Consider the following 19,902-nt stretch of genomic DNA (forward strand, 5'->3'; position numbering starts at 1 on the left):
AAAGACTCTCTTAACAGTACCTCCACACAGTTTCTCATGGATTCAGCTATAACACTGCAAGATGTTGGCAATGAAAGAAAAAAAATCATGATATACTGAAACATATTGCTTTTATTTCTGTGAAATAAAAAGTCTGCTTAGCCTGAAAATTTGCATCTGAAAATAAAACAGAGGATCAGACATGCTATGTGAAATACATTCTGTGTAATACCAGGAATTTTTATATAAGAAACTTACGAGAAAAACTGATAACAATTGCATTAAAAGTAATATTTACATAGCTTTAAATTAATGCATTGTACAATAATTTCATTAGTGTTATAGAATTGATAACTTAGTATGCAGCATTATAAATATAACATGAAGTTTCTTTCAAACATGAACTCTAATTTTCTGGTGACTGAAAGTAGTGATTCGAAATATGAAAGCTACTGATACAATTAAAAGAGATTTCTATATCAATCCATCCCTTTGGTATCCCCATTTATGATCAAACAAACAAACAAGTATATTATCTTTGGTTACATTTAGTAACATTGTAAACCAGCTTTCCCCAGTGTGATTTCCCCCAGACAAGTTGAATTATCCCTCTCTTCACTCCTGACCCATTTGGATTGTTCTGGGATGGTAGGAGTTTTCCAAGGCATATGGAAAGCTCCAAGATTGGGAATGTGGCTCTAAATAATGGCCCACTTCACAGCCAGTCATTGCTCCTAAGACTGCTGTTCGTGAAAGAAAACCCAAATTGTCAACCTAAACAACAGTTTGGATCCAAAGAATGTCTTAAAAACATAACATTTTCAAGAGTTCCCCACCACAGAAAGCCTATCTTGATTTGGGATTATCTTTCTGCAACACAATGAAATAAAAATAATTCTAGCAAATGTTTTAATATGTATTTCTGTTTAATGTTTATCATATTGTTTGATATGCACTGTTCACAATGTCAAGAAAAATAGCCATCACGTCCAGCATGAATGACAAGACTGAAGATACTGCTCAGACTACTTTTCCTCAAATGTATAATTCCCCAGATCAATTCGGATTACAATTCAGGATTTCCAGCCAGGCCAGCCTTAAAGAAGCCGGATCCTACTATATCTGCGGGTCACAAACTTGGGGAATGCTGGCTTTATACCATTTCCTTTTTTAAAGACAAACTGGACTTGCACCAGCATATCTGAAAAAAGGGACTGCACTGGATTTGGAGTTATTCTACGAATCCCATGTTTTTACAATTACCCTTATGATTCTGCCAACACTAATTTATTCAAAGCCCTGTTGAATTATGCAAGTGTCTCCAGGATTTGCTAAGGCCTCTAATTCCATATGTATATGATGTAACAAACACATACTGATCCCTGACTCATGTATAACCAAGCCTACTATCTATTGAATGCATGTTTCCTATTACATTGTTTCCCATCTGCCTCTAAAGTCTTGTGACGTCTGTATCTTATAATGGATTGAATTTAACTACTGTAATTATTAGGTTCTTAATATCGCATGTGGCTTGGTTGCTTGTATTTTATGCAGACAACAGAACAATGAGGGAATCATGCAATATATAATTTTTAAAAAAGGGGTACAAAACATTGAATATTCTTATAATAAAGCAGTTGCAGTGCACAGGCATTCATTAAAGTCATATCATAAAACTGAATTGTATAAGCATGCAGCAATTGCTTTGTGTTTAGCTTTTGGAAATTAAAGCACATTGCTCAAATACAAGGTAGATATAGTTTGTAGCAACTTGCTTTTGCAAATTACTCCTCCCATGGGCGCACCAGAAAACACATGACCACAGCAGGCCTAGGCAATGCGAGGAACTCCTGCTTGGGGAATCGGTAAGGCTTATCTCAAGAAAGTATTGAAGCAGAGCCGTCCTTTTCCTCTGATAAACAGTTCAGACATAAAAGGAATGAGAATCTAGGGATAAGGTATGTGGGTCAATTACTTGTTTTTCGTGTCTCTCCCTCTACGTGAGAATTCCTGTGACATTTTCTAGACCATTTTACTATTATTATAGTAACCAGTCTTGATTGAAAGGACTGAGGGTTGCTCCAAAACTTCTGTAGTCAGCAGATGGCTCATGATCCCTCAACCTTGGTTACAATTACATGTCCAGACAGAGCCTTGGAGAAAAATATTGTGGTCTTTCCACATCTAGTTACTGCATAAGATAGCCATGCGGTTTTCCAAGAGTTTAGACTTCTCTATTCTTTGACATTGGGCAACAGAAGATATCACACAGAGATATGGTTGGGTACAGAACATTCCTGCCCCTTCTAAATCCTGTTTCTATTACTTTCAAGTAGTGATTCTGACCATTGCAAAAAGTGGATTTGTCTCCAAGAAAGATGGCATGATGATTTCCTAATTCTTCTGGGTTATAAAATTCAAATCCCTAAGCAAATGTCCCTAGGCATTATTTCCTAATTTAGCACCCCACTGAAAGCATGATGGTAATGCTTTATTGGATAATAAACAAAATGCAACATCGATATCAAACTGTTCTTTAAATCCCATGTTAATGTGGTAATTATTCAATTATGAAAGGTATTTCTTGCTGAGGTAGGATTGATATTAAGCACTTATAACAGTACATGAATAAGCAAAAATGATCCAGATCATATCTGAAACCACACAGATGATAGCCTGCCTGCCTGCCTGCCTACTGTATAACAGGTGTGTCTTTCATGGCCAAAGAAATAGAGGTATTAAAAGAGAAAAGAAACAAAATCACACTGTTGTAGATTCACAATATGGTCCATTTTGGGGGGAGTTGGTTTGCTCATATTGGTTAAAATATAATTTTCCAGGCCTTTTTTCTTTCCTCCTCCTCCTCCTCCTCTTCTTCTTCTATGATGATAATGAATGTTGAAGTTGTATTATATTGTTAATACTGTTCTGGGTATTCTTTTTATTCTGACAATTAGTTTCATATAATAAAGTAAAATATTGAAAGCCCAAAATGTTAAATATAAAATAATACATGGGATTTAGATGTGTGAATAGGTTTTTAATGAAATAAGTTAAAAGTTGTATATTAAATATTCTGAAAAGTGGCCTTCGTAAAGATGAGATCTACATGACAATGGCTAAAGAGAACTAATTATAAGGAGGAAGAGATGAAACAGAATATTACTTTATGAAGTTTAGACCAAGGTTTCTATCAAATTAAGATGGCAAATTATTATCTCATACCAGTAAGTCTGAGATTGAGAAATTAATGAAATTAATCATATAATCTTTCAAGGAGTTATTCAATCTGAATTCATTTAAAATATGGAGTTGAGTACAAACTCATATATTTACTAAAATGATCTTTATAATGGCTGTATAAGAATTTAGGAGAACAATTCTTAACTGGACTTCTTCTCATAATATACCTTGGTCCTTCTGCATATATTTACAATAGTTTTCAGCTAAAGCTACCTCATAAATATGATTTATTTTCAGGGCAGTCTCCTGTATGGGTATTGACACAACAGTTTCTTCAATATGTACTGGCCAAAGCAAAAACCAAACATTTTATGTCTAAATTCAAAGACTTGGTACAGAGCAGCAAGTATGCTCACTATATACTGGCCTGAAAGCTCTTAATATTTTTTCTGGGTTAAAACTGAATATGAAGATGCGAGGTTAATTTGTAAGACAAATTTTCATGAGGTTATTACTTTATAGCCAGGCCTCAGGAAAGAAATGAAAGAATAGAAAAAAAATGCCCGTCATGATGAGAATTTTTTACTTTTAAATATTGTACAAAATGAATGAGCCAATTTAGTCTAGAATAATATGTCCAGGAAGAGAAGAAATATCCCGTTAAAACCCCACTGAACAAGCCATGGACAGGAAAGAAAGGCCAGTTAGAAGGTGAGCCAGGCCAAGATTTGTTGGTCAAAAGAGTGGGAGGGCAAAAGCCAGCGAGGTGGCTAGATTTTGGTCCTATGCCTGCTGAACCAGCAGTTGGGTTTCCAGTTGACACTGTGATGAGCAAGACTGGGGAAGGTTGCTAGAGGAGGAACTCTTCCCCTACAAAAGGCAGAAGAAGGGATGATGTTGATGTTTTGAGCAGCCAGCCCATTTCCCTCCATTAGCAACCTAGGGACTGAGGTTGAAGGAATTTGAAGAAGAGGCAGATGCTACACTAGAGCCATGCTGAGCTTCATCTGTCCCAACACCAGATCCCCCAGGATGTTCCCCTTGACGGAGATTCAGGAAGTCTTCCTATATGAAATCAGTGATTGTAATTGTGATTGTCAAGGCACTCTGATAGCTCCACGATAAACAAGACAAAAGAGCATGTACAGTGCACAGAGACAGCTAAACTCAGTGAGTTATCATCCATGTAGTTTTGTCATCTTTTTTTTCTCTGAAAGTTCCATGCAAATGGTTTACTTTGGTTTGACTCTGTCTTTGGATTTTTTTTTTTTTTTTTTAACTCTGAGTGTGTTCAAAAATCAGAGTCAACTTGGTTGGTTAGCTCTTGGAGATTTTGACTTTGGTGTCTTTGTCGCTGTACATCCATCCTTGTGCCCTCTGCATTGTGAATTCTCTTCTTCCCTTTTCTTTATGCAGAAAGCGTCCTATTGTGATTAGCCAGCTAAACGTACGCATGTGTTTGTCCTCTTGTGCACTGTTGATTGCACAGAAGGGTTTAAACAGAGGCTGGATGGCCTTCTGTTGGGGATGCGAGGCCTCAGAGGGTGCTAGACTAGATGACTTCCAAAGACCCTTCCAACCTGACATTTCTGTGATGCAGGTGGTGGTGTCTTCTGCTGCAAAACATTTGCAGTTGGTCTGAAGGGGCATGGCAGATTTTCTGTAGCACTTTAAGTGTCAAAGGATTATTGGCTGAGCAGGATACATCTGTAACTCTAACTTGTTATGTGTGCTAGAGAGCAGTACTGAGGATAAACGCAATGTGAATTTGGCATGGATGGCAGCCAGCAAGGAGTGACTGTGTTTCTCGGGAGGGTTATGTCTGTCTGTCTTTCATACAGAAACCAGAGTCCTTTTTTCTCAGGGACAGGAAGGGGAATGCTGCCAGCCCACAAGGCACATTTTCTTTTGTGGGGTGGGTATTTAAAGAACCTGACTCTTCCCTCCCAGAAATCAGTTGATGGCAGCAAAGGGTCAAGAATTTTTTTCTGTATCTCTTTATAACCATCTAGCGGTCCCCCAGACCTTTGCAGCTTGAAAATCTCACATGCTATGTCTGGATAATCCAGAACTGCTTTGGATTCCAGATTTATGGAAACCATTATGGATACCACTCTTGTCAAAAAATATCAGCCAGCTATGACAGAACTTGCAAATTACAATGTTCTGTGCGTGAAACAAAGTACATTTTCTGTTCCATGAACACCTCTATTGTTCCCATATACTTTAAAAACTATAACTGAAGTCTGGCTTTATATTATTATGGGCTAGCTACTTTTCTATAGGTAAATCACAGGCTGCTAGAAGGAGTTCAGCATCATTAGAATATAATAATTCTAGACTAAAATAATGGATGTGATAGAGAAAAGGAGGAGCATATGTCTGTAAAAAATAAGCTTAGGAAATCAGTTGAAAAGAAAGCTTTACAATGCAATTCTATCCATATTCACTTGGATGTATGCCCTGCTGAAGTCAGTTTACATCTGACTGATCTGAAGAGACTGTAGGGACAGTCTTAAAGCTTTGGGTATTCCGTTCATCCACTTCCAGCATTACTGCATCACATTGACTATGTTATCATGCATCACAACTTGGTATCGTACCATATCAGCTAGTCCTGCAAGTTGGTGCTTTCACTTTCCAACTCAAACTTCCCTACTCAACCAGAAGGAAGTAAATGTTTGAATTTATCAGTGCTGCATACCTTGCCTTCAGTATTAAGCAAGTTGCAATTTTGAAGCTTATATCTATAGTGAAAGAATATAAATGGGACTTCTGAAAATGGGACTGATGGGTTTCTTACAAATGGCTACTCTAAGACTTTATAGTCAATTGCTCAGGACTCAATATGAAAATACAGTGTCTAAGCAACTTTTCCAACCTATCACAACAGCCTCCGTGGCTGTTATAATAATAATCACAATTTAAAAATATATTTGTATATGTATAAACATTGCTCTAGAACCATGGTATAAGGCTGCCATATTTTTCCTGGATTTTCACTTTGTAGAGGAAACTCATGGATTAATTTGAATTTAGTAAGAATTCATTTTAAAAATATTTTAAATGCTAATGATAGGCTTGCTGATACAGAGTAAGTGGTTTGAATGTGAAATATTACATCTGCCTACAAAATGCCCTTTGTTATGTTAATCAGGTCTGACTCTCCTTCCCAAAAGGTATGAATTTAAAATTAAATCCACTTTATAACTAGAACTCCTATACACTATGTTGTAAGCTTTAGAAATCTATTACTTATTAATGCTGTCATCAATGATACTGCATTTTGGAAGGATATATGTGTATTTAATAAGAAATACTCAACTGACTTTATTGTTATGGTTGTTTTTTAAAAACAACAACAGTAAACTAAGTCAATTTGATACTTAGAAAAATTAGCCTAAGAATATTTATCCAGGAAAAGTTAAAATGACATAGACATAGATTGTTCCTTTTGGACCTTCTTACAGACTCTAGTCAGGTTGTTTTATAAATGTATTTTAACTTTGTCTTAAATTTTATTTTCTATCTATTAAGATAGATTTATAAATACTCATTGAGCACTCATGGACACATTGCTTGTATTGGTCTAAGACTGTAATAAACTCACTACTGACAAATATCCAGGAAAAGTTAAAGTGGGAACAATTATTTCTGCATAAACAGTAAGGATGGACATCTTAAATAACAGAAGAACTCACAATTTTTTAAATTAAGTCCTTTTCTGCTAACATGGTATTCAACCATTAACTACTGCCAAAATCACATTAACTTTTAAGTTCATTTTAAGATCTCTCAGTCTCATTAGAAGCTTTAGAAAACTTCATATCGCAATCCATTTGCACCCAAAATGCTGACCTGAGGAGGGTTTTCATGGGGCTCTTCAGAACCATCTCGTCCTTGTGCACAAGCTCACAGGTTGCGTAGAGGATTAGCTGGCAGAGAAGGAGGGAGGCATGCACAAACTGCTCATTCTCCCTAGTGTGCTGCCTGTGTGGGGAAGAAGGGGTGTATTGCCTCTCAGCCCCTAGTGGATTATCCCCATTCCTTCACAAAATAAATGTAAACTTTAGCCCTGCAGAAATGATTTTATGTAGAGACAAGCATTTTATCGCAATATGGCAGATAGCAAAATTACATGCAACCTACTGTTGTCTCATACTAGAAAAAATCTTTAAAAATGTGTTTTACAGGGATTAAAGCATAATTTTCATAATTTTTTTTTCAGAAAACAGAAGTACATTGGATTAGTGCATGACTGGCAAAAAGGTTACGGTTAATTAGAACTATCCCCTTTACAATTTTGTTGCAGAGATACAATAAGTCATTTAAATATATATGGGATGGATATATTATTATAAATTCAGGTACACAATCAGTATCTTAAACTGGGATTATACTATGTATACGACAAAAGGCCTGTTTATACTTAAAATTTGGGATTGAGGGAAATCTGTACTTACTATCAACTGTTCTAAGAATTTTGTTCCATAATCAAACTTGCTTTGTATATACATTTTTGCTAATTAGTAGAAAGAGGTAGGAATAACCTTTAAACTAAAGAATCCAGCATGCTTTTAAATATAAATGAGATATATCCAAACCAACAGCAAAGCAGAAAAGACATTCAATGTCAGCAGTAACAAATCTAACATTTGTAAATAATACAGTATAGAGAATAAAGTTTAAAGAACATTTTATATAAGTGTGCTTTTTTACTACAAATTTTTTTTTTATTTTAAAAAAAAGTCTATTGTCCATAAATATGAAAGTGGGAGGTCAGCATCAGTCCTACTCTATTTCTCCCTTGCTGTGATACTGAAGAGTAAAAGGGGCTTCAGTTCATATTGCTTATGGCCGACTTATTGGCTGCTGCTTTGCTGTGTTTGTAGATTAGACAGTTTGAGATCTTTGTAGTTGAACTTTTAGCATAATGCGAATACCAGTCCCTTTCAAACACAGCTTTAAGTTGCTTGATTATGCTGGTTTTGTTCCCTGTGTCTGCTTGGTTGATGACAAGACCAGCTCCAGCATTCTGATTAAAATAGGTCCCAACCCAGTCAAAATTACCTATAAATAAATGAAACCACAATCAAAGGTATATAACGATTGGAAAACATTCCTCACGAACAACTCTTTTTCCTAATTAAACTTCCCTCCAGGAGAACACTCCTGCCCTTTTATTTTTAATATAAAGGCAAACTGAACATACTTTCTCCATGATAATCTCAGCTTCTTATGTGAATAGATTATGTCACTTATTTTTAAATCTAATATTTACTAACAAAGCAGTATTTTATATAAATTATTATATAAATTAGGCCTTCATTCCTCAAATTCTTTATACATAATCAGTTATAGAGCCAAAGCTATAAACATTATATAAACAATCAGACTGGAATTGGCTTATTCAACTCTTTACTTACCAATATAAGCAGCTCTATCAGTTACCACATATTTATTGCGATTTAGCTTGAGAAGAGAAGAGTTTTTTGGCTCCTTAATAAAGCATGCGCTTTCTGATTCAAGATCAAAGAACTTCTGTATTAAATGAGAAAAAACCCACTTATTGATAGCTAGTTTCAGCATTGCTGAAGAAACTTTAAATGTAAATATCTTGACCTATCGTATTTGGAAAAGGAGAAGTACAGCCAGAAATAAGAGATTGGGAGATTTTCAGTTACCTGTGGTTTATTATTAGGAGTTTTATTGATTGATTGATTGATTGATTGATATTTTTTTGTGGATTAGAGAAGCAAACAATTTCATAAACCACAGTGTGAAGACAAATTGTTTTCCTAAATGATACTGAAAACCTATCCCAGTTTGTCTGAGATTGGGCATAATTATAAAAATAAACTAGTTTAGAAAGAAGCAAAAAGAAGGAAACAAGATTCTAACAAGGCTTCTCATATTATCTCATATTATCAAGGAAATTATGAAACGTTCATAGAATCAAAGAATCAACACATATCACAACCACAACCATGCTTAACTAGCAAGAGGAAAACCAAATACAATCTGAGCAGAGAATAGGCAGTGTGAATGATATGGAAACTTGAAATAATGACCCTAGCTTTACATTATTATACTGAGTTAAGAGAAAAGGAGAATGTGTTTGCTGCGGATTTACATTGGAATTTATATGTTTGAGATCCAACATGGATGCTGAGGAAATTTACTAGGATATTGTTTTAGCTGTATAAACAAACAACATGAGGAATACTTACAACTTTTAAACTACAGTCAGAAACATCAGTGCAAATTGCTTTAAGAGATGAAATGAAGTTAAAAGTGAGGGGATTTGTTTCTTTGGAGAAACTTATAAGGAGTCGCACTTTAATATTGCGTAGAATCAGTGCTTCTCTGATCTTTCCATCCAAAAAGGGCCAGTACCTGTAGAAAAATATGTTATTTGATTTTTTTTAATGAAAAGCCAGGATTTGTGATGTAAAAACAACAACAACAAAAACACACACACAAAAACCCCCCAAACCCCCAAAAAACCCTAACCAAGCAATTCTATTGAGAAAAAAAAAAAATAGCCGTATGTAGGACCTTTGTCAGGGTCATACTGTATGATGAGACAGTGAAGTGGAAGTCCAAGAATAGATAGAAGTGGAGATAGGGAAGTGTTAACAATCCAGCTCGCTAAGTGTTGTGCTAGTTAAAGTAGAACTGTTTGTTGGAGATCCTTCTTTGATCAACCTGGTAATGAGATAAGGTATTTTTATCTTTCTTTCAGTCATAATATAGTATTAATCTAGGGGGTCAAGCCCAACAGCATCATGTCAAATTTATTTAGGACTTTTTAGAATTGGGGATTATGGTATGGTTTCTTTCCTTTTTTTGCACAGTTATGATAATATAAATTGAGGCCACAAGTAGAATTTCTTGTGGTTATACTGACTTTGGGGGTAGAGGGCAGGCTAGATTGCTTTTTCCTTAAGGCACATAAGAAAACAGTGATTCTGCCAGAAGGTCGCTTCTAAATGACAGCTTATATTAGGAAAATTAAGTTATATAGTCTCCTATTGAAAACATAATGTGTAGTAACCACTCTGAATAAATGGCATATTAAAAATAAACATGAAATTAGGAAATAAACTACATTTTTGATGGTACACTAGCCATTTCTTATCAAAATAGTGAAATATACTACCTGTAGAACTGCAAAGAAAGGAAATGTATTTGCAGTTTCTGTGATTGAATCTCAGAGGTCCTCAACAAAAACTTCTAGAGAGACCAGCATCTAATAAACAGTGGCTTGGTGTCTAAGTATCTAATATACAGAAGTGGCTAGGGTTTTGTATCAGGTTTATTTTGTACTGTCTGCTGTTCTAGATTCTAAGTTTTAACACCATGATGGCATCCAAGAGAATAGTTGGGCCACTGGACTTTTCCTATAGGAAATCTTTAAATCTGTCTTTGTAGGTTTGCTACTTTTCAGTTTTGCTGGGACTTACAATCCCTACAATTCCCAGCCAATAACTACCATGGGAATTCTAGAAACAGAAATCCAAGAACTATTAAACTGTATTATTTATTTGTTAGATTTATATCTTGTATTTCCTCCAGGAATTCCAAGGAATACATAAGGAGATGTCCTTCCATTCTATTCTCACAAAAAAACTGTGAGGTAGGTGACTGGCCCGAAGTTATCCAGTGAATTTGCCCAGATGAGGGTAGATTTGAAATGGGTTCTCCTCTGTCCTAGTTCTAACATTTTAATCACTATACAACATACTAACTCCTGAATGTGCTAAGCTGGGAAAGAGAGTTCTTACCAAATGCTGTTCTCAGAAAATATAATTTACTTATATTAATACAATAATACATAATGTAGATTGCTGGTATCTACTAACCTTGTCTCATTTATTATATTAATAATAGGCAGATAGTCCATAACAGCTATATATATAAACTGTTCAGCATTATCGACAACACTATAGATGGCATCAGTATCCAGAGTCCTGTCTTTAGGACACAGGAGCTTTGGAGAATTCTGGGAAGAGAAGGTTAGAAACATATACAGAAGATCTCATTTAGCATTTAAGTTTTCTTCGTACATAATTATAAAACCATTGTACTTATACCTGTAACAGGATGCCCTGTATAAGTTTTAATATTTTGATAGTGTTTATCATGATGTCTATTAATGTATTTTATGCTACTTATATGCTACTGTCAAAGTATTTCTATTCTGGGAGTTTCAGTTCTATTCTGAAAAGCAGAATATAATTTTATGTCTGATTCTCTAATGCAGTATTTGGTGAATTCAGAATTATTCTGCATTAGAGAATGCGAAAGTTATTAAAATCATATAACTGTAAAATCCATATCAGTTCTCATGGAGTCTTGAACATATTTAAAAGTATATGTTTTCAACTACAAAGTTCATAATCTTCCTAGATGGATTGAGGAACCTCCAGAGCAAGTTTTGGATGTACAAAGTGAGGGGCTAGAGTAAAAAGAGTGAAGAGAATTCCATTTGTATCACCAGAAGTGTGCTTGTGTTATTTATTTCTAACTCATCAAATCAAAAGATATTAGGCAGCTATATTAGAGTAAATTAAAAATAAATAAAAACACTTTTAAAAAGTTCAAAGGACTTTGGCAACAGTTAAAATTCGAAAAGGCCAGCAGAAACATCAGCCTGTCAATGGTGAAATAGGTGCAATGAAAACAATGTGATCTTTGACTTTTCCTGTAAGCAGGGAGTGAGAGATGCATCTGCACCTCCTTAGAATCACATCCTCTCCTTTCATATTATTTTTATTCCTTATTGCTGCCAGAATTTTTCTGAGCAAAAGGAAGTCACTGAAGGGTAGAATCTGAGGACATCCCATATCATATGTTCACAAACCTCCTTCTCACACAAAAAGGTGCAAGTCTTCACTATAGGAATAAGTTGCTTGCTGCTAACAGTGTTTTCACCCTCATGGCATTTATCATGGTAGTGGGGTGTGCAAATATTGAGTATGTTAGCGATATAATTTTAGGGGGGAGCAACTCAGGTAACAGCTTAAACTTATCTAAAAAGAAGAACAAAAATACTCACTGAGACAAAGACTTCTGACTTGGTTTCATTCAACTTAAGAGGCAGTTTATTTTTAGTGCCATACACTGCATACAGTCTTTTAGACCAAATGGGTGGAACTTTGTTCTTGGATTTCAAGGAGCTGTACAAAGCAAATATCCTTTGTAAATCTAAAACCAGGCAACTGCAGTTGTACACAATGATGCCAAGCTCCTTCATCTGTGAAATCAAAGTATGCATTATTAGGAATACATTGTCTATCATAAGGATTTCAAGTGACAGGTTGATGCAATTTTTAGAAGTTCTTTTGCTGCAAGTTGATAAATGCAAATCTGTTACTTATGTTGAAATATACAGTAGACATGCATACGTTGAGCATCTCAGTCTAAACTAGAATCCTGTTGTTTTGTCTTCCTTTGCATTAATTCGTTGGTCCTGGAAATAGTCATAAAACAATGAAAAGAATACAACAGTAAGAGGTTTTTCATAATATAGCAAATAGCTTGTAAGCAGTAAATTCTGTACTGAGAAGGATAGAGATTCAGAACATATCTGTTCTACATTTGAATTTAAAGCGTTGTCTAATAAAAATACAGTGAATATATTTTTATTAAATGATTGCATACTACTTTTTCATCTATGTCATAAGAATCACAATTCCTTAAAAATTATTCATTTACAAAATTCTGCTTGGTTCACACCTGCAGGTCTACATCGTACACTGTGTTTCTAGCATCACCTTCATTTATTTCTCTATCCAAATGCGATGCCCTGCACGTATGTTCCATTAACTTCCACAAGTCTCAGCTAACATGTCAAGCCCATGAAGAAGACTGCTGAAGTGCCAGAGGAAAAGCACTGCAAGATAGTCCTGAAGCCTGGATTCTGCTTCAGGCAGGACGAAATGATTGGAAAGAACTAAGCAAAACATGACTACATCATCTCAGGGGTACTCTGAAGCTGTAGGTTTGAAGCTACTTTGAAGTTCTAAACTCCTGAAGAAATTATTTGTTTTATATTAAACATATATGCAGAAATGACTCTTCTATTGTGAGTCATTTTTGCATATATTCTATATGCAACATATTTTATTCAATCCTATCCTTTCAGAAGCTGTATATATTAATCTGGCTAATTTTAATTCACACATTGAATTATTTCTCCAAATTATGAAAAAATATTAGTTAAATTTCATAACATATTTTAATGGTGCTTTCCAAAGCACTTGTCACATTTTATTTATTTATTTATTAAATTTGCATGCTGCCCATCTCCCCCAGAGATGCAGGCTCCTTCTAAACATGGATTTATCCTTCTTTTGAAACAGCAGCACTAAATCTGTTATTTCAAAATCAAAATATTTTTACTCTTCAGCTATAGGAAACAATAGGAATTGCCTCTTGTTCCTTTTGGTAACAGGGCCACAAAAGTATGTGGGTAGCAAACAGTGCAAGCAACAGAAGATTTCCACAGCCTTGCTAAATAATAGAAGCCAGCAATAAAATCAATAGTAATGGATTTCAACAAAGTCCACAGATAAAAGAAGAGAAATAAAAATACACTGGTTTAAATTTTCTTCCTAATCCATGTGCACAGTGCTCACTTTCTGAACATTTTAAAAGGCCAAACTCACTTTTGGATTTGACAATTTGTCTGAAAAATAAAGTAGAACACACAAAGTACACACGGATTCAAAACATTTACATTTCAACCTATGAACTCCACTTTCCCACAGCAAAGGATTTAAAAACAGTAAAGTTATTCTCCAGATCTGTATCAAAGTCTTTCTGCTACCCAAAATGAGGACTACTGCCTCCTCCCCTCAACTAGCTCCAGCCAATGATTGCTAATTGACTGGACAATGACTCTCCAGATCTCCATGTCTGAATGATGTTATTTAAAACAAAAACAAGCCAAAGTCAGGGAGATCTAAAACAACATGAAATGTCTTTTTTCAAGCTTTGGACACAACTGAGAAACCTAGGTATTTTGTGCTGAATTCAGAACAGTCACAACAGGTCTTCTGAATGTCTTGAACTTGGACTCTTTGCACATCTCTACTGCCCTATATGTGAAACCAGCCCTTTGCTCACATTGCCCTGGAAGTGCATATGGTGGTAGAACTGAAGTATTCCACAACTATGTGGGAAAAAAACCCCTTGTAATATCCAAAAACCTATTCGGAGGGACAGAAATATTGGCATGGCTTATTAGCAAGTCTCTATTTATAATGGCTGGTGTGGGTCTTCCGGGCTGTGTGGCCGTGGTCTTGAAGTTTTGTTTCCTAACGTTTCGCCAGCACCTGTGACTGGCATCTTCAGAGTGCAGGAGCACAGACAGGAGCAGTTCTCTCTGTGCCCAGGGTGATGTGACCCTTTTGTGGGTATTTATAGAGATCTGAGGGAGGGGGAAGGGGGATTGGGGGTGTGTGGGTGGGGTTGGGTTACTGAGTGGCTGCTTGTTTTGGTGTCAGCATCTGTGTGTATCTTCCTGGGGATTAGGCAGGGTTTTTTCTTCTATTGAATTGTTAACGAGGGGCTGCTAGGGGTGATTAGCAAGTTCATTGTGTGAACTGTTCACATGTCCTGGTGGTTGAGCTGAGTTCGTTGACCTATTTATACTTGCTCCCAGTGCTTTTCCTTCTCCTAAGTACTCTAGGATAGAGAAAAATGGGAAGGGGCAAATATTTCTTTATTAGGTGATATGAATTAAAAAAAAATAACCAGCAATCTCTTATATGGTTTTTCATCTTCTCCAGCTTCAGCCAAATGAAATAAGGTTCAAATTTATTTTTAATCCACCTGTACTGGCCAGAAGACTTGGAAAGCAGGGTAGATTTTTTTGCACTCCAGTTTGAAGAGAGATGAGCAAAAGTCCCTCCACTGTTTCCTCAAAAATCAGCAAGTGGAAAATAAGGCATGCATTCCCCCTAAATCAGTGTTTCTCAACCTTGGCAACTTTAAGAAGTGTGGACTTCAACTCCCAGAATTCCCCAGCCAGCATGTGATCCACACTTCTTAAAGTTGCCAAGGTTGAGAACACTGCCCTAAAGACACTATGTAATGCACAGTATGAATAATAAGTAGGATTACCTCAGCTCAGAGAAGAAATGATGAAAAAAAAAAATTTTTTTAAAAAAATTGCACGGACTGGATAAAATCTGTGTCCTGGATCATTTTATTACGAGGGGGAATGGGGCACTTGTCCATGATAAGCTGATGTGTAGCATCTGCTCCACTATTACCTTAAAATAAAGGAGTATGTTCTGTACTCTGTTCCTCCCTTGCCATGAATTCTGACTTTCTTCTCCCATTTTCTGGAGAACATAGAAAAGTTGAAGTGTGGTAGAATTCTAAACTCGACCACTTAGCCAAACACAAATTGCAAGTATCCACACATCTCTGGTAATAGCCCAGGTCTCAGGAATAGAATCTAATGAAGGGTCCAATCTGCTGCTCTGGAAAGTAAAAGGTGCTATTTAGGAGAGTCTCTACATTTATGCTTTTAGCATACATGACTTTGCCTTCTCTATGAAAATGGACATGGACAGGAGACAGTTGGAGGGCCAATTCCCAACTATGACTGATAATGAGAAGTGACTGAGCACTGAAATTCATGCCCATTTGAAGAGCATCTTTTGTATTCTATCCATAGAATAACCACCTTTAGTACTGAAAGATCCTTGCTATCAAATGTCAGATTCTCAGGGCAGTTGTGCAACTCTTGGGTTAATCACGAGGTTCACAACCAGGTATGTTGCTGGAAGATAACAACTTCCAAGAAAGAACTAGAGTCACAGTCAGCTGGCTCTAAAAACCATGGGTAAACACAGCTAATTAGCTATGAAGGTGTCAGAGCTCAATTAGTGGTTTCCTGCCTAGTTTGATAAACTTATCTGAAAGGCAGATCAGGAATGCAGGAATTGTAAACAAGTATCTGTTACTAGTAAGGCTAGAGATAAGAGGAAATCCAAGCCTCCTTTTCTGAGAGCTCAAAATCTGATCAGGTATACTTTCTAAACTAAATTTCTATTTGTTCAATATCTGTCAACCATCTGTTGTGGCTCCATTTTCTGAGATACAATAAAGATACAATCCCTAGTCCTATTTGCCTTTGTCTTTGAGGGAGCCTGATAGATGCAGTGATTTCATCTGAAGGTGATTTAATCAAATCATTCCATCAAAGCAGATATGTGAAGCTGCACAGCATGATGAGACATTTTTACATACCCATCTGGAGCAGCCACTACATTTTGGTCACTTCTCTGACCCTTCAGTGATCTTCTGCATTGCAGCCAGCTAGATTGCCACCACCTCAACAGTTAGAACTGGTTGCCTCTGAGGCTTTCCTGCAGGCAAGGGATAGGTCATCTTGCCTTTCACAGTGATGTGCTGAAGGGAATCTTGCCTAACTTGCACAAGGCTAATACATTCCCCATGTCATCTAGAAGGTGTGGGACAAAGATGATATTTTTGCCCACAGAAGCAACTGATACTAGCTCAGACTTGCCTGATGACTTGTGGCGCAAAAAAGAAAAGCAGCAGTGGAATAGGATCAGGATTCCATTGCACTGACTTTCTCTCTCTATCTCCTGGTGCCATCTGGGCTTGCAACCCAAGTTTTTCCTGAGTTGCTTCAACAATCAATTATTTAGGAAGTGGAAGTTGGGGAAAAATGTCAACCAATCTGTTGCATGTTATGGTAATATACAAGCTAGTATCTGCCAAATGTTATATAGACCCATAAGAACACAAGCATTAGGATGGATCACCTAGCAAATGACAACTTCAATTGTTGGCAATGCTTGCTCAACCTATAAACCTACTGCATTGCCTTGTGAAGCAATTACTCTGCATACAGATTATTAACTGCAGAAGGGTTCTTTAAAGCAATTTCCTACCATCAGTATGAAGAAGAAATTGAAGGGCTATTATAGGAAAGATGCTTTGCATTCAATTTATAAGCCTCTGGGTCTGAGGATCTAACTGCTATAGATGTTATATATGGGAGGGTTATTTGTACAGACTGGGACTTGGGTAATCAGAACTGAATCTACTAAAGCTAATAGTACTTGTAGAGTACTATCAAGTACTATAGGTAGAACTAGATCCACAGGCAAAACAGAGATTGGAATAGAAATGGTATTCCCAGTGGCCACTGCTGGCAGGGTAGTTTTCGTTGTTTTTAAAAATGGTGCAGCTTTTGGCCATTGACTGACACCAAGAGAGTGCTGGAAGAGACGGAGAAAGTGAATAGTGACATAACAGACTTAATACTTTTGTCTGTATAACTGGTAGTACAAAGATCAGTTGTTAGGGAAAATCTGTTTATTACTTAAGTGTAACTGCAGAAGTGAAAAGCATGTATGAATACAAATAAAACAAAGATGGAATAAGCAAACAAAACAAAAACTAAATAAAATACAATAATAATTACACTTTTATGAAAATGATTGCAACTTGTTTTTTTAAGCAAGCCTTGACCACATAGAATCATATTGTCCATTCTTTCCTTTACTCTCTTAAAAAGCCTCTTCATAGGTTGAGAGTTGACATACCTCATCGGGCTGACTTTTGGCATCTGGTGCACAAGTATCTTTCCAGAAATACAACAATGATAAATCCAAAGTAGGAATGTGCAAAACATTTTGAATTTGAAATGTCTTGAGCCTGACATCTTCCACTTTGAATTCAAGATCATTTTTAAGTTCAAAATGGATTGTTCTGACTATTCCAGAAGTGTGCAATGTCTGAACTCTGGAATAGTTGGAATAATTGGAACAACCCATTTTGAACTCAAAACAACTGATTCAAACTCAAAACCACACTTGAACTGTTTCACACTGAAATTTGTGCAAGGGCATCTCTGGAAGCCTCAATGTAGCTGGCAAGGAGAAAGATGGAGACTCATTTGCTAATATGTGCCAAAATATATATTTCCTGTACCTCCTCAGCTATAGAATATCCCTATAAAGCATCAGCACTGACTTGGGACCCATATGTGTGATGAACAGAGACCAGGATGAAGAACCATGATTACTTTCTTGGGATGAATATGCATATCTCACTCAGTAAAAAAAAAAAGAAGTAATATTGTGGTTTAGTATTATGTGTGAGAATCTGTGCAGAGATATATGAATAGATGATATAAGGAACTACTTTTGTATCATTTGGTAAATTAAATTCAGCATATTGAAAGTTCCCCTTCATGGATCACTGCCTTGTCGTGGCGAAGGGGCTTGCGTAACTCAGTGAAGCCATGAGCTATACCATGCAGGGCCACCCAAGACGGACAGGTCATGACAGAGAGTTCTGACAAAATGTGGTCCACTGGAGAAGGAAATGGCAACCCACTCCAGTATCCTTGCCAAGAAAACCCCATGGACAATGTTAAAAGGCTAAAAGATATGACACCGGAAGATGACCCCCTCAGGTCGGAAGGCGTTCAGTATGCTACTGGGGAAGAGTGGAGGGCATTTCCAAGTAGCTCCAGAAAGAGTGAAGCGGCTGGGCCAAAGCCGAAAGGACGTTCAGCTGTGGATGTATCTGGAAGCAAAAAGAAGGTCCGATGCTGTAAAGAACAATATTGTATAGGTACCTGGAATGTAAGATCTATGAACCAAGGCAAGCTGGATGTGGTCAAACATGAGATGACAAGATTGAACGTCGACATCTTGGGAATCAGCGAATTGAAATGGACGGGAATGGGTGAATTTAATTCGGGTGACCATTATATCTACTACTGTGGCCAAGAAACCCTTAGAAGAAATGGAGTTGCACTCATAGTCAATAAGAGAGTGGGAAAGGCAGTAATGGGGTACAACCTCAAAAACAACAGAATGATCTCAGTGCGTATCCAAGGCAAACCATTCAACATCACAGTAATCCAAGTCTATGCCCCAACCACTGATGCCGAAGAAGCTGAGGTTGACCGCTTCTATGAAGACCTACAACACCTTCTAGAACTAGCACCAAAAAAAGATGTCCTTTTCATCATAGGGGATTGGAATGCTAAAGTAGGAAGTCAAGGAGTAATCGGAATAACAGGCAAGTTTGGCCTTGGAGCACAAAATGAAGCAGGGCAAAGGCTAATAGAATTCTGTCAAGAGAACAAGCTAGTCATAGCAAACACTCTTTTCCAACAACACAAGAGACGACTCTACACATGGACATCACCAGATCGTCAATACCGAAACCAGATTGATTACATACTTTGCAGTCAAAGATGGAGAAGCACTATACAGACAGCAAAAACAAGACCAGGAGCTGACTGTGGCTCAGATCATGAGCTTCTTACTGCAAAATTTAGGCTTAAATTGAAGAATGTAGGGAAAACCACTAGACCACTCAGGTATGACTTAGATCATATTCCTTGTGAGTACACAGTGAAGGTGATGAATAGATTTAGAGGATTGGATTTGGTAGACAGAGTGCCTGAAGAACTATGGACGGAGGTCTGTAACATTGTACAGGAGGCAGCAACTAAAACCATCCCAAGGAAAAAGAAATGCAAGAAAGCAAAATGGCTGTCTGATGAGGCATTACAAATAGCTGTGGAAAGAAGGAATGTGAAAAGCAAGAGTGAAAGGGAAAGATATAAGCAACTGAATGCAGATTTCCAGAGAATAGCAAGGAGAGATAAGAAGGCCTTCTTAAATGAACAATGCAAAGAAATTGAGGAAAACAATAGAATGGGGA

The 19,902-nt window shown here is 36.7% G+C and overlaps 1 protein-coding gene across 3 annotated transcripts in view; it reads right to left on the reverse strand.

Moving 5' to 3' along the window:
* Positions 1-101: 101 nt before the first annotated feature.
* Positions 102-19,902, reverse strand: part of PLD5 (phospholipase D family member 5) — a 120,205-nt gene continuing 100,404 nt past the window's right edge. For all 3 annotated transcript variants that reach the window (XM_088143998.1, XM_088144005.1, XM_088144013.1), the window contains 5 exons: positions 12,227-12,424; positions 11,031-11,170; positions 9,396-9,561; positions 8,592-8,706; positions 102-8,235 (listed from right to left, as the gene is read on the reverse strand). In XM_088143998.1, the coding sequence (XP_088000124.1) occupies positions 8,003-8,235; positions 8,592-8,706; positions 9,396-9,561; positions 11,031-11,170; positions 12,227-12,424 (852 nt within the window). In that variant the 3' untranslated portion in view covers positions 102-8,002. The remainder of the gene's footprint in view (positions 8,236-8,591; positions 8,707-9,395; positions 9,562-11,030; positions 11,171-12,226; positions 12,425-19,902) is intronic.

This window comes from Python bivittatus, unplaced genomic scaffold (assembly GCF_059951505.1).
Source record: "Python bivittatus isolate LINGU-HERP-01145 unplaced genomic scaffold, Pbiv_v1 ctg000020_np1212, whole genome shotgun sequence".
Classification (NCBI taxonomy): Eukaryota; Metazoa; Chordata; class Lepidosauria; order Squamata; family Pythonidae; genus Python; species Python bivittatus.